Source organism: Ciconia boyciana, chromosome 1, assembly GCF_034638445.1.
Source record: "Ciconia boyciana chromosome 1, ASM3463844v1, whole genome shotgun sequence".
Classification (NCBI taxonomy): domain Eukaryota; kingdom Metazoa; phylum Chordata; class Aves; order Ciconiiformes; family Ciconiidae; genus Ciconia; species Ciconia boyciana.
The window spans coordinates 103,806,077-103,832,463 of NC_132934.1; the positions used below are offsets into that span (position 1 = coordinate 103,806,077).

Genomic DNA, 26,387 nt, shown 5'->3' on the forward strand with positions numbered 1-26,387 from the left:
TTCATCCTGAATTTGTGAGGGAACAAAACTTTCTCTGATGCAAACAAATGACACAGAGCCTGTAAGGCTGGGCTTAATGCTCTGATTGGAAAAATGCAATTTGCCCAGGAAAACTAATCTGAGGTTGAGCTTTACAAGGGAAGACAGAGTTAATGTGGGCTGTGGGTCTGAGACTGAGAGACACAGAGTTAGCGCAATCAAAATGGGGGTAAAAAGCTGCCTCGTGAGACATTCAGCATCTAAAGAGATCCTGCCTGGTCCGGCGCAGAGGCAGAAAGGGAAGATGATGAGCCAGACCCCTGAACGTGGCCAGGTATACATTCAAAGCACGGAACGGGGAGCTGCTGTTACAAAGTCAGTCTCTGATCGCTTCAACTTAGTTGTTGCAACAAATAACAGAAGACCAGCGGTGCCACCAGGGATCAGTTTATTGCCATTGCACCATCTATAGAAAGAAAGATATGGGGTGTCTGGATCCTTCTCAAATCCCTAATCTCAGAGTGTAAAAATCCACTAAACCAGAGTAAAACTTCATTGAAAACAACAGGAGACTGAACACATCTCTGAGGTGAGCTCAGAGTCAGCCACAGAGACCTCTGCAGAAAGCCCATCCTGAAGACACTGCAAGCACACACTGGTCATAAGAGTCAGCAGTGAAGGGCTAAGTGTCTAAAGGAAAGTTACCCTTCCTAGAAAGCTCCAAAGTGACCTTTTTTCTCTTTGTTTTTGACAGGTTATACACAAACCAATGTTGGAGAAGCACTGGCTGCTGTGCACGGCTCTGAATTCAGCCAAACTACTATTTGCCGGTTTGAAAACTTGCAGCTGAGTTTCAAGAATGCATGCAAACTGAAATCAATACTGTCCAAGTGGCTGGAGGAAGCAGAACAAGTAGGAGGTAGAGAATTGAAATCCTCTAAATATTGATTTGCATTTAAACCAGAGTCCTATATATATGTTGAAGGACTAGCATGTGTCTTCCATAGACTGAAGTTTTTGTTTTACCAGCTTTAAATACTAAGGTGTGCTTGTATTAAATTTTGATTAGCTTTTTTGGGTGAGCAAGGAGGGGCAAACTGAAATGCATGGAGGGTACAGCATACCAGAAACATCACTTGGCCTGCTGGAAGTCATTTATTTCAGTCCCATCCCAGCAAACTAGCTCCACTCCTTCAGCGTAGGTCAGAGCTGTTATTAGGATCTGCAGGATAGCCCATTTAGCAGCATACACAGATTCTTCACTAGCAAAGGACTCTTCCTTCCAACCTCTGGCATGAGAGACGTGGCCATGGGGGAAAAGATTTGAGTTCAGATGAGGCAGTGGTCTTTAAACCCTGAAGAAGAATAGCATGGCATAGAGGTTTTTGATGCAACCTTTTTGCTGCTAGAGGATTCCCTTCCTTTTGCCCAGTTACTTTCCAGTTGCAGGAAGAGTCATGGGGTTCACTGGGCAAAGTGTACTTTAGAACAGGTTCATTGATTTAAAGAAAATGGGTTGCCTTAAAGAACAGCCTTTTCAGCTGGATGAATTGTGATGCTGGGAAGCAGTATGCCTGGAGGTCACAGCGAAAGCCAGGACTACCACTGTGCAGCCCTCGCCTAGCATGAGAAGAAAGAGAAGATGATCTTAATGCTACTTTTTGGATTTGCCATTGTATTCAACAGTAGGAAACGTTGTTAAACAGCTGCTTCTGCCACACACTTCAGTTTCCTTTGAACCAAATGTAGAAAGTTTCCTTCCCCTGTAACTGCACTAGAAACCAGAGGCTCTCCTAATGTGGCCGGCACATTGCAAGAATCACTTGTGTGGGGCTTGTGATGGGTAGCAGCTGCTGACCGCCTGAGCAGCGTTACAGGCTTGAGCTGCAGCGTAAGATCATGCATGCAGGCAGCGGCCTCTGAGAAGCAAAGGGGGACTTGTCTATCAGAAAATGGCGTGGAAGAGGCAGATGAATAAATGGGGTTGGGGGCCAAAGCTGTATTTCTGAAGAAAGAGGGTGAGGTAGCTGAGGGGTATGGAAATGGACTCCATCTCCCTAGACTGTACCCCACAGGGTAGGAGGAAGAAGGTACGTCAAAGGAAGGGGCTGAAGTACGGCTCTGCAGGTACATAGGCACAGAGACAGCGCTGTTTGCAGCTTTACCGGTGGCACACCATTTTTGCTTATAACCATTTATAGCTGGAGGTAAAACAATGACCAAACACCTTAAACAAAGAAGTGCTCCTATGCGTGGTGCTGCTCTTACTCAGTGGCATTATCTGTTATGCTTTCTTCTGTCTTCAAAAAAAGGAGATGCTTCTGCTTGTTTTCCATTCTCTGTGGAAGGTAACTGCCAGGTTTTATTTTGTTTTTAATACAGCTTTATACAATGAAAAAGTTGGAGTGAATGAGCGGAAGAGGAAGCGCAGAACCACCATAAGGTAATAAATATTTAGGGTGTTACATGTTAGAAACCACTTTGGCTAAGATGCTTCTTTTTCTTGGGTTTAAAATCAAAGTGTTATTTTCTAGCAATGAATCTCTATAGCTGTGTTTCACTATTTTGAAACATTCCAGTGAAAAATAACAGCATAACCCTCCAAAACCCCAACTGGCTCCAAATATACTACTTTTCCCAATTAAAGACTTTTCTTCAACATGCGGCAACACACTTTAATATGAAAAAATATTTTATTCCAATTATGCCCAAATTTTATGATAATCTATATAGTGAATAAGGTATTAGAGCACCCTTGCTTTCATTTTGGGAGGTTCTACATTATACCAAAATAAATTGCATTATTTTGCCAGAGAATTGAGATCTGGGAAGTTTGAAGGCAAGCTTTTACATGTAATATTGCATCGCTGTCCCTATCCTCTGTCACTGTATTATTTGGAGTTCCCAAAGAAACCCTTTAATGAGCTAAAGGGAAAAAAAGGGAGTTGTTCTGGGAACCTCCTTCTCCTGTTTCTCACATCTCTGGTGGCCAACATCTACCATCTATCTAGCCTCAGCTCCATATGGAAATCAAGTAGGCTGATAAATCATATTACAAAAACAATTGCCAAATAGGCAAAATGAGAACATGGGGTATTTCATTCTCTTTTAGATATCCCAGACTCTTATAACCTTTGGTGAAGAAGAATTCACTCAGGGGGCCTCCAAGGAGCTGTAGTATTCTTCTACAGGAAGGGAATTTGGCTGCTCCTGGGCACATCTCTGGTGCTGTCGGGCCCTACCCATTACAGTGATGTGCCTGTTCTTTGAACAGGGATCATTCTCGATGTGCACTGCCACCTCCCGGAGACATAGGCTGCTCTATTGTCCCACAGCCACAACATGTACCTTCTCCTCTCGCATTCAACTTGAGATTTGGTTTTTGAGTCATAGAATCATAGAATAGTTCGGGTTGGAAGGGTCCAACCTTCCAGCAATGAGCAGGGACATCTTCAACTACATCAGGTTGCTCAGAACCCCGTCCAGCCTGACAAATGTTTCCAGGGATGGGGCATCTACCACCTCTCTGGGCAACCTGTTCCAGTGTTTCACCACCCTCATTGTAAAAATGAGGTTATATTTCTTCCTTATATCTAGTCTAAATCTACCCTCTTTCAGTTTAAAACCATTACTCCTTGTCCTATTGCAACAGGCCCTACTAAAAAGTTTGTCCCCATCTTTCTTATAAGCCCCCTTTAAGTACTGAAAGGCTGCAATAAGGTCTCCCTGGAGCCTTCTCTTCTCCAGGCTGAACAACCCCAACCCTCTCAGCCTTTCTTCATAGGAGAGGTGCTCGAGCCCTCTGATCATCTTTGTGGCCCTCCTCTGGACCCGCTCTAACAGACCCATGTCTTTCCTGTGCTGAGGACTCCAGAGCTGGACACAGTACTCCAGGTGGGGTCTCACCAGAGCACAGTAGAGGGGGAGAATCACCTCCCTTGACCTGCTGGCCATGCTACTTTTGATGCAGCCCAGGATATGGTTGGCTTTCTGGGCTGCAAGTGCACATCATTGGCTCATGTCCAGCTTTTCATCCACCGGTACCCCCAAGTCTTTCTGGGCAGGGCTGCTCTCAATCCCTTCATCCCCCAGCCTGTACTGATACAGGTGTTGCTCCAACGCATGCACAGGACCTTGCATTTGGCCTTGTTGAATGTCATCAGGTTCACATGGGCCCACTTCTCAAGCTTGTCCAGGTCCCTCTGGATGGCATCCCGTCCCTCAGGTGTGAAAACCACACCACTCAGCTTGGTGTCATCTGCAAACTTGCTGAGGGTGCACTTGATCCCACTGTCTATGTCCTTGATGAAGATATTTAGCTGTACTGGTCCCAGTACGGACCCTGAGGGACACCTCTTGTCACCAATCTCCATTTGGACATTGAGCCGTTGATTGCTACCCTCTGGATGCGACCATCCAACCAGTTCCCCATCCACCAAACAGTCCATCCATCAAATCCATATCTCTCCAATTTAGAGAGAAGGATGTTATGGGGAATGGTGTCAAAGGCCTTATAGAAGTCCATATAGATGACATCCGTAGCTCTTCCCTTGTCTGCTGATGCAGTCACTCCATCAGAGAAGGCCACTAGGTTGGTCAGGCAGGACTTGCCCTTGGTGAAGCCATGCTGGCTGTCTTGAATCACCTCCCTGTCCTCCAAGTGCCTTAGCATAGCTTCTAGGAGGATCTGTTCCATGATCTTCCCAGGCACAGAGGTGAGGCTGACAGGTTGGTAGTTCCCAGGGTCCTCCTTTCTACCCTTTTTAAAAATGGGTGCAATGTTTCCCTTTTTTCCAGTCACCAGGGACTTCACCTGACTGCCATGACTTTTCAAATATCATGGAGAGTGGCTTAGCAACTACATCAGCCAATACTCTCAGGGCTCTGGGATGCATCTCGCCAGTCATATCACCTTTGATATTAGGAATAAAATGAAGATGTGATTTCTCTCTGACTTTTGAATTAAGTATTCCTCTGAGGGGATGCTTCTCAAGTAGGAGTGAATTTGGGATGGGAGTTGCTTCATAGTTCATTTGCTCATCACAGCACCTCACAAGGGATGAAGAAGGGAGGCCAGTTTCTCCTCTCAGCTTCTCTACAAGCCAGTAAGGGCTTGAGTGGCAGTGCTAAGACCTTGCCCAGTTTATGCAGTATGGCCTGCATGAGAGCTGTGAGTTGAGAGCATCTCTGACCTAGGTGTTTTCCCCTGGCTAGAGGAACCCACTGAAGACTGTTCATCTAACATTGTGGGGTTTGGTGTTGTTTTTTAACATCTATGGAGAAAATCAGTCCTCATATTAAGCATTTTTAAAATTTTCCTGCTTTTACATCTAACCCCACTGCACTGGGAGTATCAAATATGGCAGGTTGTCAAGGGCACAGATAATTGAGGGGAAGTTCAGGATCAAATCCCATATAGTAAGAAAATATTAATTGTTTCTTTGAAGGCATATAAGACCTTAGTTTGAAGACCTGAAGCTAATCACGGAGATAGACTATCTGAACTGCAGCCTTACTCTTAATTCTTAATGGATGTTTGAAGGCAAACTAGAGGTAAAACAAAAGTCCCACACACTAAATTAGGTTAGTCATACCCTGAGCAAAAACTACGTAATTTGAACTTGTGGAGGCTATTTTATTTTATACTTTGATCAAAGCCTAAGAAGCTGTTAGTCAAAAATGATGATGTTTTTACACTTCTGTGTGTGCAGAACACCATGCTATTAATTAGGTAGTTTTGGTAACATTAGTAAATATTGCAAAATTGACCTGTAAATGAAAGACCAAGAACATATTACAGATGAAGTAATGAAATAACTAGAACTCCAGCAGATACTTTGTGTATTTCTGTAACAGAAATAACTGCACATCATTTCCAGAACAATGCATGAAGTGCCCTCTTGCGTCCAAAGAAATTACAGCTACTGCTGAAGCTAGTTCTGGATGCGTCCTGGTGGCACACAAGCATGTCGCAGATACTCCGTGTTTTCTGAGAATATGTAACACAAACGGGAAGCAAATTCTATCTGACAATAAGAAAAAATAGTAGTCTTAACTTCTTTTGTTTGTTGAACCATTCAACTTTGGTCCCTGCTGACTCTGAGGTATAGATTAAGGCAGACTTTTAGAAAATGTGATGATTGCTAAAACATCTTGCCATAATCTCTGTGATTTCTAGAAGTACTCCAGTGCCCTCTCTATAACAAAATGAGATGCAGAACTTGATACAACATACAACATTTCCCAAATTGTAAGTGATGGGGCTCTTCCCCTTTGTAAACCCAAATGATTTGATACAACCAGGTAACCCCAGTAACATGTATTTGCTGAAACCCTACGACACTGCTGTGACTGGGGCAGAAGGGGTTGCCAGGCTTGTTCCAGTTCCTGTGATGCCATTCATGTCTAGGTAGTAGCTGTATCTCCTAGAGAACATCAAGAAGCATAAATATTTCATGATTACTACTGAAATTGCACCGAACTTGATGCTAGCTTTGCCTTTAAATTACTCCGTGCTGAAATTCTGCATGATGTTTTTGTCAGCCAAGAACTACAGTGTACTTAAAGCTCTGTGGGTTTCCTTTATGTAGAAAAAGAGCAAAACAAACCAAGTGACTACCTTCAGTGCTCTTACTTGACTCTTCTCCTGAACTAGCGGTGAAAGCCTGAATGTGTCAGAAATGTTTTTAAAGGTGAAATTTTATCCCTTTATCCAGTATTGCTGCCAAAGAAGCCCTAGAGAGGCACTTTGGAGAACAAAGTAAGCCTTCTTCTCAGGAAATTATGAGGATGGCTGAGGGGCTCAATCTTGAGAAAGAAGTTGTGAGAGTTTGGTTTTGCAACAGAAGACAAAGGGAAAAAAGAGTGAAGACAAGTTTACATCAGAACGCCTTTAGTTCTATTATCAAGGAGCATCATGAATGCCGGTAAAGCTTTTCCATGTATAGATGTGCATTTCTGTTTTGCTTTTTGTAAATATTGTAAATACCATGTTGTTTAAAAAAAAAAAAGAAAAGAAAAGAAAAATCAGTAAACCACTTGTTTCTCTTACAAGCTAGCCAGCTTCAGATGTAGTGTGTTGTGGAAGACCCGATTTTAATGTAAAAGGTTGGAAACAAATTAAATGCTACTGCATATATTTAAAGAGTTGGAGGTCTCTGCTTAACTGCAAGGAACCTATTATGCATTGTTCAACTAGAAATACTTTCCAAGTTGCCCAAGTACTTGCAGTTTCCCTGTACTGTGCCTTTCTTGCATCTGCGGTACATTTAATGATTAATGGAGAACCTCGTGGAGGTACCCTAAGTATCAGGAAACAAAGCCTTTGCATTGTATGTGAAGAAAGGTTCCAATGCTTTATATCGGCAGCTATAGTATTGAAAGTATCTTGCCTCTGCATATCCATGCATGTGCTTTACCTCCCTCCCTCCCCCATGCTAACTAGCTAACTGAGCTAACCTTTGCGAGATTGTAAGCCATTAGGCACATGGCAGGGTCCCATCTCCAACAGTGAACACTGAGCATCAGTAAGAAATTAGAACTTCAAAGAAGAGAAGGTGAATAAGCGACCTTAAACAAGCAGCAGCAGTGACACTGCTGAATATCTAGTTATGGCCAAGGATGGGATATACCCATGGGATCTTGTGGGACTGCCACTAGATCTGAGAGCCAGGTAGAAGAATGCTAGCTGAAGACTTGCCTCTCCAAAGGACGGCTCAAACTCAGCTACCCACTCACAACAGCTGTACACCTCTGAGTGAATCATTTCAGGTAAATTCCTTGTGTAAGTTCAGGACAAAGCCATTAGAAATGTGCCATAATTGCTGTCATTATTTACGGTAGAGTAAGCTTACCAGTATGGAAGTGTCAACACTGTTCCTACTGCGTGCTCTGTCTCTGCGTACCACTTAACAACCTTAAATGGGTGCCAAGTAGAAGTGACTTTGTTTTATGCTTGTTATCAAAGGTAATTCTTGCTAATTTATTATATGCCTTAAAGTTTGATTTAGATAGCTATAAAAATTGGGATACAATTTACCTTGTCTTACAAGACTTTGTGACTTGAGGGGGAAAAAACTAGAGAATTATCAGGGGTTTTATTACTATGGGCTTTCTCTGCATTGTATTTTTTTCTGATTAAATCCATGTGTGGACATACTTACACCAGAGATAGTGTGTTAAGCTAAAAAAAGGAGGCCCCGTGCTCTGAAATAAGTAGCCACACAAAGCATTTATTGCACTGCACATTCCCACTCTCTCACACCTCACTAATTGAAAATAATCCCTTATTTGTCATCCTCTAGCTTAGAGAGATAATCGGGGAAAAAAACCCCAGCACCAGAGCTCCACCTATCAGAAAGCCAGGCACCAAGAAACTGAATTAATGACTGTAGCACTCACCAGGGACAGATTATCCAACCATCTCATCAGCGCTGCTCATTGTTATTAGAATGGCCCATTACCATACATGTATTTTTGACTGTTTTCCCAGGACTGAAATTAATTGAGTACACGCAAGTAGTAACGGCCAGATACATTTTATTTTTCCATAAAACAGACCTGATGATTTAGAAAATGTCTAGATAATAGGCCCACAGAAAGCAAAAGGATTTTAATGTTCAAGACCACTTAGAAGCCGTATGTACAAGTTAAGTGCTCGCTCTCTAGTGTACATTAAATTATCTCTGATACCTATTACAGTGACCAGAGGCATATTCAGCTATGGAAATTAGGCTCCTAGATTAAAAAAAAAAATAAATACATTTTTGCAGATGAATACATTTGCTATAACCCCTTAATTTAGAGGAAACCTTCAATTTAATAACTCAAAGGGGAGAAATTGTGCTATGTACTCTCTTCAAGTTGTTCTCATCACTAGCATAGCTCACCCACTACAGCAGAGAAAGACCAAGCCTTAGCCTTTATCTACTACATGTGTATTGACAGATCATAAGCTGTCCAAAAGGATGAAAGATAAATACTGTTGAGAAGATTAGCACTCAATGAAGGTGGTGGCATGCGTTTGTGTACCTTTGATGCTATGTGATCTAATGTTATGTATGTATGTTGAAATTATCTGACATATATAAAATTTATTTATATTCTAAGTTATTTTCTTAATTATAAAAGACTTCCTAGAAATGCTATAAGCCTGTACTTCCCACCCCCACCCCATCCAATAAAGTATTCTTATACATTTGGTATTCCAGGTAATGGTTTGTAGTTCTGTTTTGGTAACACTTTACTTTTTCAGTGTGTATCAAGCTGATGTGCTTATTCATTTTAGCATGCTGTAATAGTTAATTCAAGAGCAGTACCATAACATTGTGATTTCTAGTCTCACAAAAAGTCTCAGAAGTGAAGGCTAATTGCAGAAGCATAGCAAAATAAAATGAAAGGTGACACATAATGCCATTTTCTTGCAAAAGAATGACAAAAGGCTAAGTGGAGGAAGCAGCCATTATTTAAACACATCTAGCTGTTGCCACAGAAATTACTAACAAATTAGAGCAGAATTGTTTGAAGAAAAAAAGGAGGATGAAATCAATTTAATGTGCTGCAGCTGCAGCCATTAGAGAAAGTGGCAATTCGGGGGGTTTTTTCTGTAGGAACAACTTAACTGGGTAATTGCCATGGATCACTCTTGATTGGGGAAAAACCCCTAGATAAGACTTCTGAGGGGTAGCTTTATAAACCTGCAAGTAAGAGTTTAGTTGGCCAATTGACTAACACAGGCTGCACTATTTTTCTTTGAGATGTTTGTGGGGTTTATTTCTTGCTCTTGTTTTTCCCATGGTAACTTTAGGTAGGGTGTTAAAACTAGAATAGAGGCCAAAACAAGATGTTATGACAACATGTAAATCTGTGGTTCACCTGTCTCCAAAGTACTATGTAGCATTCCGCCCCCTCATCTGAAGGACACAACAGACCTAGAAAAGGCCCCTAGACAGGCAAAGCTGATGATCAAACGTAAGATGAATAACTGTTTAAGCTCCTTTCTTGTAGATTTAATGTGTGTGCATTGAATGTTATAGAGGTCTACTGAATTATGAGCTGTATTGCAAGGCTGGATGGAGGCAGGCCGTTCACCATCTTGACTAATGTAAGAACTAGGAGTAAATGTGTGAAGCTGGAAAGAAGCTTGAGAAAAAAACAAAAGTGGTGGTTCTTAACATGGTGGGGATTAGATCTGTGGAACTCTCTGCTAAAAAATGTGGGTGCCAGAAGTTTATTCATGTGGACAAGTCACAGATGAGAAAGCCCCTCAAAGCTGTTGTATAGAGAGGAACTTACATACAGCTCTGGAAGTGCTCTAAATTGAAAATACTTAGAGACTGGAAGAGTATTAGGGGAGGAAGCATCATCCTCATTTATCTTGCTCTCATACTTTCCTGGACATTGATTATAGGCACTTGTGGAGCAGGATTCTGGGTGAGATGGACCTCGGTCTGCCCCAGTAGAGCCATTCTCAGGTGCATGCACAATTGCATTGTTGTCCTTGGATGGAGGACCTCCAGATTCAGTTGCTATTAAGGTGTCAGCAAGGCTAAAGGAGTTTAAGGATTGAGGATTTTTTTTTTAGTCAGAGTGATTTAAAAGGAATTTGTTTCTAAGTAGGGAATGCAATTTTGTTATAGACAGCTAAAACATACTAACTATAATTGAAATAAATATAAGCAAGCCTGCAAACCTACGACACTTCTCACTTTGCTACTGAAAGATTTTTATACAGATTAGAGTGCAGGACTTAAAACTGTTAACAGAAAGACTGGCTGGATATTGACAGTAGCCCTAGTTCAGCAGTCTTACTGACACCAAAAAGCAATGCCTTTATTACTGTTCATCAAAGATCCCCTAGATAAAGAACTCATAATAAATATAATTATGCCCAATTTTGACAGTCATTAAAAGGATAAAGTGCACACTTCATTCAGAAAGGACACAAGCCTTGGTGTTCAACCCAAATACAATCAATTGGTAACATTTTATACCTAATTTCATATTACGGTTTATCCTTCAATGCCTAAGAGCAGTACTTGGACACCCAGTTACAGACAGAAGGGAATGCAAACTTAATCAAGTCTTTACTGAATGTTGAGTTTAACGAGCAACTACAACAAATACTATGCTGCTTTGTAGCTCAGGTCAAAGGAACATTTATCAGAGCTAACATGAGTCCAAAGAAAGCCCACTGTCCTGGTTTCAGCTGGGATAGAGTTAATTTTCTTCCTAGTAGCTGGTATAGTGCTGTGTTTTGGATTTAGGATGAGAATAATGTCGATAACACGCTGATGTTTTAGCTGTTGCTCAGTAATGTTTACACTGGTCAAGGACTCTTCAGCTTCCTATGCTCTGCCGGGCACACAAGAAGCTGGGAGGGGGCACAGACGGGACAGCTGACCCCAACTGGCCAAACGGCTATTCCATACCATATGGGGTCATGCTCAGTATAGAAACTGGGGGGAGTTGGCCAGGGGGTAGCGATCACTGCTTGGGGATGGGTTGGGTGTTGGTTGGCAGGTGGTGAGCAGTTGTATCACTCCCCCCGCCCTGGGTTTTGTTCCTCTCTCTCTCTCACGCATTGTTTTCCTTTTCATTACAATTTATTATATCTTTTTTTCCTTTTTCCCAATTATTAAAATGTTCTTATCTCAACCCACGAGTTTTCTTGCTTTTGCTCTTCCGATTCGCTCCCCCATCACACCAGGGGGAAGGGTGAGCAAGTGGCTCTGTGGTGCTTAGTTGCTGACTGAAGCTAAACCATGACACCCACTAAGAGACAGATGTGTAAGACTAACCCTACAGAGGACAAAGTCATTGTGGAATAAAAAGCCTTTTATTAGATTTTTACAAAACAACCTGTAAAAAAAAAAAGAATATTCACCTCATATCAGATATATGCAATATATAAACTTACACATTCCTACCCGCTACCTCACAGATTCATAGTTTGTCCATTACTTCCTTCAAAGAGAAAGAACACCTCAATTTCTATGCCAAAAACCAGATGAAGGCTCACCTGTTTTTCCTTTCTCTGCTGACTTCAGTCCTAAAAAGCAGATGGTGCGACAACAGTAGATTCATAGAGGTTATGGTTTCCTGCTACACCTCTAGCAGCAAAGTCTCTTTATGAAGTTTGTCACCCAACAGTTATCCTGGTCTTACTCTTGGGAGGTATTTTGCTTTTCTCTTTTTAAAGCCAAGATGATTTTGTTGTTTCTGTTCAACAAACAGCCCCACTAAATCAGCACAACTGAGGGGCAAATAATCCCCAGCAGAGTAAGGGCTGAGGAACTTCACACCATCTGGGAAGTCATAACTGGGAACTGCATTCTCAGACTTTGTGACCTATTTAAACTATCATCAGTTCTTATTTTGTTATCCCAATGCATTCCACTTAAAGCTGGAATCATGCTGATGCAGTTCAGAGGCCACAGAAAAACCTTCATAGAACCAGAACACTTTTATTATAGTGTTTAGACAAGTAATTATCATGTATCATTCAAAATTGGTCTCAAAACTAAAATTTAGATTTAGCTTATCAATGTGATCAATTGCATCTTAGTAAACAATACAATTATGCACAGTTATCTTCCATTAAGAAATACTGTAAAATATATACAAATATCATTTCAGGCAAATGTCCTTTTTGCAAGTGCACAACTGGCATTTCTGAACAAGTGCATTTCTGAACTTCAGCACTGAGTCCCATCAAGTGTACACAGAGCTCTTGCCAGTGTTCTGTGAAACCTGTCTTAATTACAGTTTACTCACCTTTCAAAGACTCATTCTGAAAAAAAATCACAAAGGTACAAGATTTATATACATAAAGGCACAGCAATTCTGTTGAAACCAGCTATGTTACAGTACAATAGAGTTCAATCAGTGCCTTTCATGCAACAAAGTTCACTAAGAAATTTAAATCCTCTTCCCTTAAAATTAACTGCACAAGGACTGTATCCTTCCCTTTCAGTAAAAAGAATAACCAGCTATTATTTAATCAACTCAAAAGTTACTACAGGAAGTTGAAAGAAATACATAAAATGCTTTTTCTTTCTGCCTAAATTTGCTAGACTTTCAAGCCTATTTCTCATCAAAAGAAAATAGTTTCCAACTAAGAGCAGAGGTGGTTTCATTTGTGCCAAGATGACAGACTAAGAATTTTTCTATAGCAATAGTTCTATAAAAATGATATATATTATATAGGTGCTGTCCTAGGGGACATCACCACCAGCCACAGAATAGCCAATTCTAAAGATAGATAAGGAACTGAGATAGAAGAAAACTATGAATTCAGAGGACAGATTCAGATCAGGTATAAATGAATTTATCATTTGAACTACATCCCTGGTTGGTCCAGTGCTCAAGAAGACTCTGTGCAATGGACACACCAAGTGTACTTCTCCCTGCAAATTGATTCAAAATATTCTCCCCTTCTCCTTCCCCCAGTACCAACTTTAAGTTGTAATTTCTGAAGCTTCAGAGTTTTCCTAGACATCAGTTGCAATGAAAGAGTATTTGCACTTTTTACATCTGTCTGCAGCTGAAAAATTAGAGGGCAGACTGTATATTGCCATCAAGCTAATCAACTCCCAAAGCTTTGAGCTGTCGTTCAATCTCTTCATCTGATATGGTAGCAGCTTTCGATGTTGATGCAGATGGTAAGCCTCTGGCAGCCGACGGAGCTTTGGCCATCTAGAAGAAGACAGAAGTTTTCTTCAGTCAAAATAATACATGTTATGACAAGCTGACTTCTAGAATAGGACTGTAAAATAAAGCCTGCTAGAATAAACTATTTTTAAAAAGGAATGAAGGGGAAGAAGCATATGAACTAGGTAAAAATAGCCATACCTTTCCAGAGATTTCAATTCCTATCTCATCAAGCACTTGGTTAACAATATCTTGGCTTTCCTCCTCTTCATCAGAAGCATCAAAAATATCATCCAGAGTATCATTAACTTAGAAGAAAGAAAAAAAAAATCCACACCACATTAAGCAAAAAGGTTGCTGAAATAACTTAGTACCATCTTTCTACCCTCCCAGAATGTAGCAGTAATACCAATGTATAAGATAGCAACAGAAAGCAGCTGTATATCGGAGAGGCTTTCTTACGTCTGCCTTGCAAGGCCTGCGAGCACAGCTAGAGCGACAACAGGGTAAGGCACAACTGCTCTTATAGAAATGTTTGGTTTCACGAAAATAGTTCACTTGCTCTATTTCCCCCCCTACTAGATTTTAACATTTCTTAAAAACATCTTCTACAGTTCCATAAAAATCCCTTTTCTCTTCCTCCTCCAAATAAGTTGCAAAATTTTTAATTACTCAGCTAATTTCTGAATTGCAACAATACAATTCTATGCAGTTGAGGTGTTTGCATCTTGCTCAGCAGTATTGTTCTGAGTCATTGCTGCTTACTACGGCCAACACAGTGGCAGGGATTAGGATAGGAAGGAGACTGTGCTAGCAACAGCAGGAAGTTTGGTATTATTTAGTTGACAGTGGACAGATGCAATCAGGAAAAAGAAACTTCCCACCCCCCAAGAAGTTTGTGCTTTAAAATAAAAAAGGAGACAAAAACATCCCATACAACCATGTATGTAAAGCTGAGATGATCAATATTCTCTAAATTAAACTCAAATTTTTAAGTGTCCAGTCCCAGAAGAGAAAAAGCACGTGCAAAATTATCAGCTACAACAAAGGGCAATTTTTCAAGTCCCCCTACCAGTTATGCCAACCAGGTTTTGAACTGGTCTCGAATGCCCTTCCTTTCCAGTATGTCCTTTCTAGAAATATAATGGGTTTTTTGCAGGAAGATGAGAAGAAATGGATTTATGTATCTAGAGCTGCTAAAAAGCCTAAGGCAGCCTCCCTACTCAGACATGCATTGTTTTGTTTGCTCTTTGTTTTTGCTGTCAATCTCATGAATTGTAGAAATAAAGCCTCAAGCATCAGTATTTCTAGACTGGTTCTATCCCTTCAAGAGCACTGTGGGCTACAGCCAGCTGTTCCCTGCAGTGCAGAACTTACTCATTTCTTCAGTCATTTCCATCTTCATGTTTTCCTTCTGGAAATTCTGCATAGTTTGTAGTGTCTTTTGTGGGTCCATTTTCTTATTAACTGCTTGCATTGTCTATTAATATTGACAAAACCCTTAATTATACAATGAGACATTAGTAAAGACCAATACATACATTAAGAAGGAGTAAGATTTTTCTAATAAAAAAACCCTTCAGTCCAAATTTCACTTTCCTTGTCTCTTTACATCCCGTGAGAACTGCAGTTACACAACAGATCAATAGTACAGTCTGCACCTAGCAAGAAATATTGCTATCTACCACCCTAATAGATCTGCTTTTAAATGTATGTGTCTTTCTTGCACCATGACCCTTCTCCTGGCCTTATATTAGGAAAAATCTGCCTGATCTAAATTAAAAAAATGGGACAATACTTCCTAACTTGCAGTCTATACACTTTAAAGAGGTAAATGGGTGCAGGTTTTTTATTCAGTAAGGAACATTTATTTGAACCACCACTAGAGGACAGGCATTAAATTACAATTGTTTCTTTATGTTATAATTTAATGGAAAAATTACTTTTCTCCGAAAAGCAAATATCAAAGTGGTCAGAAAGTACATATTAGCTTAGGGTGAACCTTTGTAATGGGCAGAGATCTTTCTGTGACAGTGTAATAAACTTCACCTGTTTTACTACAAGTATGCAGCACTGCCTTTGCAGGCAGCGGTATTTAATATTTTCCTCTTTCCTAAGAAGCAAGCTACTGTATCTCTCATGGGATGTCAAAACCTAAATATAGACACAAGCAATTCAAACATAAAGTCTAACCATCTTTGAGAAGATAAAAGAGTTGGTTAATTAAAAGGGATGCTATCAAGCTACCACAGCTGCTACTGGCTTCGTAGAAGGCTCTTCTGCCTTCACATCTGAGTTTGTTTAAAGTGATAAAGTATTATGCTTCTAATGTTACTTGAATTTCAAAGACTGTGTGCATAGTCACATTATTTGAATTTAAAAAGTTGTTGCGGACTTAGAGGGTGTTGGTTCTTTAGAATTCTTTTACAAGACTTACAGATGGACATCAAAAATATTTGCACTGAACTGATATAGAGTTTATGTATCTTCAGAAAATAAGGGTCAGATGTTTGAATAAAAGAAACAGGTAACTATTAACTGGACTTTATTAGGTCCAAAATTAGTGCCATACATGCTAAAAAGTATATACAAAATACTTTGAAAGCTTCACATTCATGTATTTGTCTTGCTTGTTGAAGCAACCGATTCCATATATTTTTCACTGATGGTTGTATGAGATTAAGAATACTTTATAAGCTTCAAAATTAACAACTGAATACTTTTCTTCTGTAAGCTTCCTGGGTTGATAAGGCAAAATATTCGCTTTAAAAGTGACCAAAAGAATTTAACACCTTCCTCTGCAATAGTGTTACACAAACTAGTCCATATAAGTACCTGCTGTGTTTCAAAAAAAAAAACCAAAACAAAACACACTTTGCTGGATGCTGGTTAATTTATTTTTTAAATGTTTGGTTTTTTCTACTGACTTAACCTTCATAATTAGTCTAGCAACACTTTGGGTTTGAGAAATTTAACCCAAGAGGTCTCAGATAAAAACAAGTCAGCCACATAGTAAGTAAAAGGCAAGATCAACTTGTTCACGTGCAACACTGTTATAGGAACACTGAGTAAAGTGTTTAACTTGATCGGTTGTACAGTCAGACAAGCCCCCCCATTGTGGGTCAGACATGGAGGATGGAAAGTTTGCTACGGAGCCACAACTTTGTATCACTGAACAGCTGATATCTGCCAACATACTGCTTCTAAAAGATATCTGACAGCAACACCTTAGTAGTAATTACTTTCTGCACTAAGTTGCATTGCATTACTGTGTTTAACTGGCACATAAGTGGATTTAACTTGGACTGTGATAAAAGCACAACTTGTCTACGATGACCCACGCTAATTCTGTTTCCTACACCTCAAGCTGAACAATCCTCCTTGACAAAAGCAAACTCCCTATTTATCAATTCAGGGAAATGGGAAAGTTCACAACTAACTCAGATAACTGAGATTTTTCAGACTCTTATGAGATGAGATTTGTGAGAAAACTTAATGCAATACTGTTTTCTTAGAGCACAGAGAGTGAGAATGACAGGGAACTCCAGATTAGATTTCCTTAGGAACTTAAGGATCCAAAGCAATAACCTACTTCTTCACAAGCCATAAAGCTACTGTGACACACTGCCTTGATTTCTAGACGAAGCATGACCTACTTTTTCCCAATAAAAACTGCTTGTGACAAGATATACAGGCAAGACACTGTAGCAGCATGGTTTGGGTTTTTTTGATGTACTAAGAGTTCTTCCATTGGCATTAGAGTTTATTTTTATCATGCAAACATTTGACAGATGTCTAGCCCATGAAAATATGCTTGCTTAGGTGCTAACTGGCCAGACTGGCTAGACAAAAATTTCATAATATGAATCAAATTACATTTCCCTACTATATCCTCAACACTGTTTGGGGTATTAAGCAATAAATTTTATCCCTTCAATTATCTTATACAAAATAACACAACTTAACTTTTGCAACCATATGCTGCATTTTAATGTAAAAGAGTGTCTTGTAACAGCTTACTTTTGCTGTAGTTGACATAGCTCCTGCCATCTTCATCTGAGAGTTCATGACCTTTGTTTGAGTCGACATAGAAGTGACTTTAGAGCTAACAGCGTATGTCCGATTTTTCTGCTTCCGCAGTTGTACAAGCTGTTTTGCTAGCACTTTACAGGCTTCTTTGTTACCAGTCTTAGCCATTTTCTTTATTTCCAGTTCCTGTTAAAAAAGGTATAAGATTAATTCTACAGAATTTTCATTCAAACAAAGACTATAATTAAGCCTTAACACTAATAATTAAATTCCAAAAATTAACTATCCTATTGATTTTTTTAAGACATTTAAAGCTATATAAATAGTCTTCCTTGCTCTTCTACCAAGGCTATTTAGTAGAATAAATGCAATGCTGTTATGATTTGACCAGAAGAAAAAAACACAACAAAACTGAATTATAGTACAGTAGCACACAGTTCCCCAAAAGGCTTCAACTTCTGCATAACATCACATTCACTTATATGTGCACACTCAATTCCATATCTGGATAAGGAGTAACCCTTCAAAAAAAAAAACCAACCCCAAAGTGAAGAAATTATTATGGCCAGCCAACTATTAGTGCCATGACTCTAATCATCTTTGATTTCTTGCATTCATGTGCAATCAGGCCACATCGCCCATGGAAGAAATGGGGAGTTCACAGGTTCTTTTTAACACTTTTTCAGCCTCCAGAGAATCTCAGAATCTCATAACCTTTTTGGGGAAGAAGTAGATAAAGTTAGATGAGCAATAATTACAGGCTGTTTGCCCACATAATTTAGCTGGACTTAATTTAGCACATTAAAAAAGTGCTATAATTTGTCTACAACAACATGTGCTTAAACCTTAAGACACACACTTCTGGCTTACAAAAAACCCCAAACCCCAGTCTATCAATTTAAGGAGAAATAGCAAGCTATTTAGCCCAGAGGTACCAGGAAGACGTTTGGCACAAATAAGATTATCAGCTGGGATTTTTCAAAGTATGCCTTCTGATTTGAGACTTGGTAATGTAAACTTTTCAACTAATTTTTCCTTTTCAGCCTTTTTAAGGAGGGCTTGCCATAGTATCTCAGTTCTTTGTATATGTCCAATTTTATATTTTGATTTTTACCATTAAGTAAAAGCAACCTTTAAAGACCAGCTTTCTCCTGTGATTCGTCAGGAGAATATACCTGCTGCAGGAATGCAGTTGCCTCACTTTATGTGCACTGTAGTCCAGAAATCTGCACTTATAAGAAGATATGTTGCTCTGAAAAGGTAAATACTGGTCACCAGGATATGCAAAAGTTATGTTTAAAGGCAAGTGTAAACTGACCCACTGCATTAGCTTTACTACTAGGAAAGATCATGGTTAAGTTTACTATAGAGATTGCACTGGCACAAGATCTGCTCTGTAAATCCACAATTTCTGAAAGGCTGTGTCACACATACTATTTTTAATCCAAGAAGGTACAGATCAGCAAATAAGGAGCATGAGACTGTTCAAACATTAGAGGCCTGAAATATATGTAAAGCTGTCCTCTTTGTAACTTGAGACCACAAAACCAAATTTCTATAGCATGCCCAGAGTATTATCTCCTTTTTTCATAGCTCAACTATTGTGAAGGATAGGAGGGATCAGTTTGCACACTAGCAAACACTAGTTTGCACCCTAGTTTTAACAGCAAACATTTGAAAAGGGGGCCTATAGGAAAGAAAAGGGGGCCTATAGGAAAGAAAAGGGGGCCTATAGGAAAGAAAAGGGGGCCTATAGGAAAGAAAAGGGGGCCTATAGGAAAGAAAAGGGGGCCTATAGGAAAGAAAAGGGGGACAGACTTTTTAGGAAGGCCTGTTGTGACAGGACAAGGAGCAATAGTTTTAAACTAAGGGAGCGCAGATTTAGACTGGATTTAAGAAAGAAATTTTTTACAATGAGGGTGGTGAGGCCCTGGAACAGGTTGCCCAAAGAGGTAGTGGAGGCCCCATCCCTGGAAACATTCAAGGTCAGGTTGGATGGGGCTCTGAGCAACCTGATCTAGTTAAAGATGTCCCTGCTCTTGCAGGGGGGTTGGACTAGATGACCTGTGAAGGTCCCTTCCCATCCAAAGCGTTCTATGATTCTATGAAAATAGGGATTTTCTCACTGAGATGAAATGCCTATGTAGCATTTATAACCTGATTTTCAAAGTGAAATACAAACCTACACCAACCATTGTTAAATCACTGCAGATAATCCAGCTGCAAAAATCAAACCCTATATATAGATTATTTTATTCTTAATTAAGAAGAAGTTGGGTAAAGAGCTGCAACACATTATTTGCTTTTGAGAGGTTTGGGGCAAGCTTATTAGTCAGTTATGTTCTCCTGGGGGAAAAAAAAATAATATCAAAATTCATATAGTCATATGAGGTTACTGAACTGAAACAGAACTGTCTGCATACTTTAAGGTATTTTTATACATAGAATTAATGTAACTAGGTTTTCTCACAGTAGTACCTCATAGTTAAGGAAAAAAAAGTCTTTCTGAACAAAGTACATAACAAAATGTTCTGAGATTGACTGGCAAGCCTTTGGTCCTTTTTCACCTGATCTGACTCTGAACATTAATATTTATGGTCCACAAATTCTCTCATTCTAACAGCAAATTTTAACTTTTTCAAAGACATATTTCACTTCTCCTTTCTTCTTCTCAGAAATCCAACATTTCTGAAACAATTTACTGTAGTAAGTAATCAAAGCTTCAACCTGAGTATTCATGAAAATTAAGGTTATTTCCAGAGTCAGAATATTTCATACTGAAGAATGCCTTATCTATGAATAACCTATTATATCTTACATGTTCAAGGCTTCCAGAAACAATTTTTCTGACCTCTTTTAGTTTATTATTCCCAGCTCTTGGTATTCATGTGACCTGCTGCCATGAAACAACACCTCAATAGCTACTGAAACAGTGGCTAGATTTGCATAGCTTTTCCCACAGTCTGAGCATGTCTTCATGCATCAAACCCCACCATCTGTCACATCCATTTATCCAATTATACTGCCACACAGGTGCAGCATCCATTCACTGAATACTTGATAGCTCACACACACTAAGTTTTAAATAGATCCTAATTTAGGCAGATAGTTTTACTATTATTAACCTGTTTTAGGGAAGTTCTATATGAATGAAAATAACAACCCTATGGGGTATTCATGACACCCTATGGTTTTTCAGGTACTCTCTCCCACTGGAGAGTCATAGTAACATGATAGCACTGACACCTCTTTTAGTTTTTCCACCACAAGACCACTGATTTGCAAGCCTGCTAGAAAAAACCTTCTAGAGATAGAGAATGCTAATAATGGAAGGGAAAAATTAATGTGGTTATTTAATCTAAACACATTGTTTCAAGCTCTTCCTATGTTAAAGACTGAGGATCACTTTTAGATAGTAAATTTTTTCCAACACAATTTTAATAACTGAAAAGTCAAAAAGGGGAAGACAACTTTTTTAGTGTTCAATTATTATACATTGAGTTGTATCTTTAGCACTTTGCAAGTTTTCTGTTATATTGGGGGTGTGTGTTCATTTTTAAAGAGTAAAATAAAGTTCCCTGCTCTACTTACCAGTTGTTTTTCCTGTTTTTCGAGTGCTGCTCTATCTCTGGTTATAGCCCGCTGTGTACCTCTTAACTCTCGATTTTGCTCCTTTATTATATCTGGAAAGAAAATATTTATAGCTGGGAAAAGTTTTCAATATTACATAAACATCTTGTCTGCTAAGCACTCTGCAGACATGCAGTATGTTTGACTGTTCAGAATGAACAGTCAGCTATCAAAGAATTGTCAGCATTTCAAACAGATAAAATATTAGCAAAATACAATTTTATGTATACAACATGATTATGTTTCAGCAGCATAGGTCATATCCTGTAACAAAAAGGCTATTTTACCTAGTATGTTTCTTTGCCCCATAACCATAGCAAGAGCCTTAACCACACAGTAAGAGTTAGGTACACACACTTTTCTGCAAGTTCAACCCTAACTCAGCAATAACATATTCACTGTGACCCACTGATTTTCAACCAGTCAGGCCCAACTGCAACTGGTAGATCAGCTGAAGAAACCTTATATATGAGATCTCAGAGCAGTTAAGGCGTTCCCAAGTCCATTAAAACAGTGACGATACTCCTAGATGCAAGTCCTGGATCCTGCTCTCCTCTGTCCTTCTTCTGGTTTGATAGAGATTACTCTCCTCCACAAATGTACCACATCTGTGCAGCCCAACTTCAAGTCAGACTATAAAGCAATAGTGTTCAAACTTGTTCAATTAGCAGATGCTTAAGAATATTAAGATATGAAAGTAGAGGTCTTTATAGCAATTTTAAGTTTCCTGACAACTGACATTGCCAGCAGAAGCTTGAACACTGTCTGTCAGGTGAAACATATCATCCTTCACAGGAGTTTTGTCCACTGTACTATTTAAAAATTATTTACCAGTAACATCCATTTATTAAAGCAAGTATTATTTACAATATAGACATCCATCATGCTTGTTGCAATTAACTTTTGTTGGCATTTACAGCACATGCTTTGGTGTGATTCACCTGGGCAAAGGTAAAGAGGTCTGCATCTGACTCAGCATCCTCTGACCTTTATAGAGGAAAAAAGTTAGTACTTTTAGGAAGAGATTCTTCCACTCCTAGTGTATATGTCTACACAACACTAGATAAACTTTGGGTGGGAGTTTAAGAGGAGCAGACTGTCACATAAACTTTGTTTAGAGCTCTTTCTTCTAATCCACAGAAGTAACATCATGGCAGGGCACTGCTACTGTACTTACAAAGTTTGAAGCATGTGAAAAATCAATACAAACAGGCAGAGTTACTAACAGAAATAAAGGCATGAAGAATAAATGCTAGAAACCACAGCCACCCTTTTCATTTTTTAAGGCTTCCAACAATTTTGCTACAAACAGAAAGAAGGATTTACGTTCTTCATTCCCACAATCAGAAATACTGTAAAACATCCATCGGTGAAATGATTTCAACCTTAATAGATTTGAATCAGAAAAACCCCAAACCTTCAGTGGCATTTTAAAGAGGGCATATACACTACCCCCTCCCACCAATTGGTTTTGGCCAAATAAATACATATGCCAAACAAACTCTGTGAAAGAGAGACCTGTTTTTACTGTGCTACTACTGCTCCGAGAACTACACAAAAAGCGTCTTCAGGAGCTGTAGACTTTTCAATGGACAATAACGAAGAGCTGAAAGATGACACTGAATATAATGCCGCATTCTTCACACCAGCAAAGCAGCAGAGAAAATTATTCTGGAAACAATGCTACAGGCAAGTAATTTTGAAGGTAGACAAATGTATATTACTTGCACAGCTGCGCTTGCAAAAATGAAAGAAAAAGCTTAATAGCTATGTACAAGACTGTCTTTTCTAACTACAATAACTATTAAAATAATCCCTTAGTGTAGAAAGCTTGAGAAGTAGGAACTTCAAGACGATGAGAAACAAGAACTATACTTAAGTCAGGAGACAATAAGGGTGAGCATGATGCATGCTTGTTGTTCCTGATCTCACATAGTGGCTCAAACTAAGGATAGCAATAAACCGAAAACAACAACTATCTGCAGTTACAGGCCCTTTCATTTGTTTCTGCAAGTGAAGGCCAAGATGAGAACTTGGTTCTTGTTTCTCTCTGATAACTGACGCAAATTCCTAGCTTTACCCCAGCAGACAGAAGAAGATGGGGTATTCCAGAGAAAGCCTTTTGCTGATAGGCACTCTGGTGTGTCACGCTGCCGCCTCACACACCAGGGTAAGGAGGAAGCACCTCCATTCCTTAAAACAGGTTGGACAAGAGACACCCAGCAGGGCTTGACCTGGCTCCTACAATCCGCCTTGGTCATGGAAGCTTAGTGCCACCTCCCCTTTCCTCCCCTCTCAGGTGTTGCACCAAAAATGGGAAGAGACAAGTGGGAAACATACGTATTCTCCCTCGGTGACATACAATTGGTTGATGCTCAGCATCATTTTTGGCGTGCCGTTTTTGAACGAGGACCCACCTGATTTGACGCAGGGCACCCAGCATGCCAGCCAGCCAGCTCTGGGGCTCCTGCCAACCCCCAGCCAGCCTCTGCCCCACAGCCACGCGTGGGGCACACCGATTTGGAGGGCTGACTGTCACCCACAGGACTACGGTCAGGTAAGTGATCTTTTTTGGCTTTACTTTGGAGAACGCTATTTCTGTATCAAGAGTTTTGGCAACAGACTGACTACAAAAACATCCGGACCAACTTGCCCTAAGACCCGGGTACAAAGCCAAGGGGGCAAGCGGTGGCGGCTCGGCAGCTGCTCCAGCTGCCCTCTGCGCAGCCGGGCAGCAGCTCCCGGAGCCTGCGGCCATGCTCGGCCGCCTTCTCCCCGCCGCAGAAAGCTGGCTCCCGCAGACCAGCACCGCTCGCGTCCCTGTTCATTCTCGGCTCCAGCAACTCTTCGCGGGCCTGTTTTGTTCCCTCGCTGCCAACGAGAGACGTTCCTCCTCCTCCCTCACCCACAGACCGGGATCACCAGGGCCCAGCTCCCACCGCACCTCGCCCCGGCCCGGTCGCCCCGCAGGGCCCGAGGCCCCGGGAACCCCCCGCCTCGCTGTCCCAGCGGGCCGGCCCAGCCCCGGGACTCTCCCCGCCGCCCCGCCTGGCTCGAGTGCCGCCGGTGAGTCACCCCGGGCGGGCTGTGGCCTCCTCCTCTCCCTGCGAGTTCCCGCTCCGCCGGGACACATGGCCCGAGGCCGCCCCGCAGGCGGCGGCGCCGCCACCACCCCCGGTCTCCCGGCTCCCCCCCGGGCCCAGGCCGGGGCCAGCTCCGCGCCCGGGACCGTACGAGGGCTGGGGGCAGCCGCCCCCGGGCTGCGAGAGGGGCGGCGGGGCCCTTTCCCCCAGGCGCCGGCGGCCCCGCGCCCCACTCACCGTCCACAGTCTTCTTCTTGAAGAGCGAGGCCATGGCGGCAGCCAGACCCGGAGCCCCCCACCGCCGCCGCCGCCGCCGCCTCAGCGGGCTCCTGCCTCCTCCTCAGGTGACCAGGAAGCGGCCGGGCCGCACACACCCGCCCGGCTCCGCCTCCCCGCCGGCGAGGGGCGGGACGGGGCTGGAACGGGACGGGCCGCCGCGCTGCCCCCGCCTACCCCGCGGCGGCAGCAGCAGCTCGGGGCGGCGGCTAACCCTGCCGGGCCGCCGCAGCAGGGGGGCCGCTTCTCCCCCGGGGGAGTCACTGCCTAGGGCGCGCCGGGGCAGTGGCAGCGCTCCCCCCGGGTTTCTCTCCGCGCGTGGGTTTGGTCACACCGAGCCGCGGGAGGGGCGCGCCGGGGACCGTCCGGGGTGACGGGGCGGCGCGGGGGGCGGCGAGCCTGGGAGCCGGCCCAGGGGAACGTGGGGAGGCCCGCCCGGCAGCGGTAGGGTGCGGGCGGGCCGGGCCATCGTGGCTTCCCCCTCCGTGCACCGCTCAAGGGTTTAGGTTTTCTTCGCGTATAGCTAATTATTAAAAATTAATTACATTCAGCAGTGTAGTGCTCCTCGGGCTCAGTTCCCGCGCCGCCTCTCCCCGTGCAACTTGGCGCGTGGGCAGCCGGAGGGATTTGGGCTCCGATCGTAAATCGCAACACGCGTGGGGTTGGTTTCTGCCTGTGACACACGGAGCGCTGGGCTACAGCACACGCGTGTGGCTGGGTGGGTGCAGCCCCCCAGCAGCCCCTGCGAGTCCGGCGTGGGTTCTTGCTGAGGAGCTGCCCAGCTTTGAGCCCTCGTCCTTGGCCATTGCCCTGCCGAGGGAGGTGATCGCGCGTTCGTTTCCGAAGACAGGCCTTTGTCCGAGGATCACAGCTACCCTGGTGGGCGAGATGTAAGAGTGTGGAAAACGTAATAATAATTTTCTTGGCTTCCAGGGTCTAATTACAATCCTTAATTTTTAATAAGGCAGTCTATAACGTAGCCGCGGTTTCATCATTGGCAATTACCTACGTACATATCATCACCTTAGGAAATAAAAAAGGAGTTATAATAGAAAATACAGAGCTATTGGTTTGAATACTAGCTAGATATACCTTCACTTACTTTAAAGTGGGGGGGGTATGTTAATTTGCAAGGAAAAACAAGTGATTGTAATGTAGTAATGCATTTTGAGAGCTAGATATAAATTTAACCTGAGAAAGAATTGTAAGTTTATGGTGGCAGTGCCCTAATAAACCACACTTTTATAACCTTGCATGGAAAAACAATCTATTAGAATATTATAATAGCAGTGTAAAGATATGTGTGGACATAGGTAGGTACAAACGATGTATTTCGTGTCTGTATTTCTTGGTTTTCTGAAAATACTAATTTTATTGCAAATAGCAAGTTTTCATTGTTTTTCACGTGGCCTCTTAGTCATTTTTCACCGATTGTGCTAGACTGAGATCCAGATCATGTGTGACAACAGATACTGTGGAAGTTTAGCAATTCACTCTGAGATAAGTTTAATAAAATACACTTTGCAAGTTTATTCCTGTATGTCTGTACTGCCTGTTAGGTCAGATCAGTCAGAGACGAGTTAGTAAGCAAAACTGAAATCCTGGCTTTGAAGATGCACAGATGAAGGGGAGGAGAGCGCTTGTAATTTAGATTCAGTGCCTCGCTTTCCTTGAGAGCAAGGCTGGGCAGCTTAACTATGGGGTACTCTTAAATTGCACTAATTAGCTATGAGACCAGAA

The 26,387-nt window shown here is 41.6% G+C and overlaps 2 protein-coding genes across 5 annotated transcripts in view; one reads left to right on the plus strand and one right to left on the minus strand.

Moving 5' to 3' along the window:
* Window positions 1–6,909, plus strand: part of POU1F1 (POU class 1 homeobox 1) — a 73,645-nt gene extending 66,736 nt beyond the window's left edge. For all 4 annotated transcript variants that reach the window (XM_072851752.1, XM_072851725.1, XM_072851742.1 and 1 more), the window contains 3 exons: window positions 734–898; window positions 2,362–2,422; window positions 6,696–6,909. In XM_072851752.1, coding sequence (XP_072707853.1) covers window positions 734–898; window positions 2,362–2,422; window positions 6,696–6,909 — 440 coding nt within the window. The remainder of the gene's footprint in view (window positions 1–733; window positions 899–2,361; window positions 2,423–6,695) is intronic.
* A 5,513-nt stretch (window positions 6,910–12,422) lies between these two features.
* On the minus strand, window positions 12,423–24,758 carry CHMP2B (charged multivesicular body protein 2B). Its single transcript, XM_072885884.1, has 6 exons — window positions 24,609–24,758; window positions 21,250–21,341; window positions 17,650–17,844; window positions 15,007–15,109; window positions 13,831–13,937; window positions 12,423–13,674 (listed from the first exon to the last, which is right to left on the minus strand). The coding sequence occupies exons 1-6, from the start codon at window positions 24,640–24,642 to the stop codon at window positions 13,561–13,563; spliced, it is 645 nt and encodes a 214-aa protein (XP_072741985.1). The 5' UTR covers window positions 24,643–24,758; the 3' UTR covers window positions 12,423–13,560.
* Between the last annotated feature and the right edge of the window lie 1,629 nt (window positions 24,759–26,387).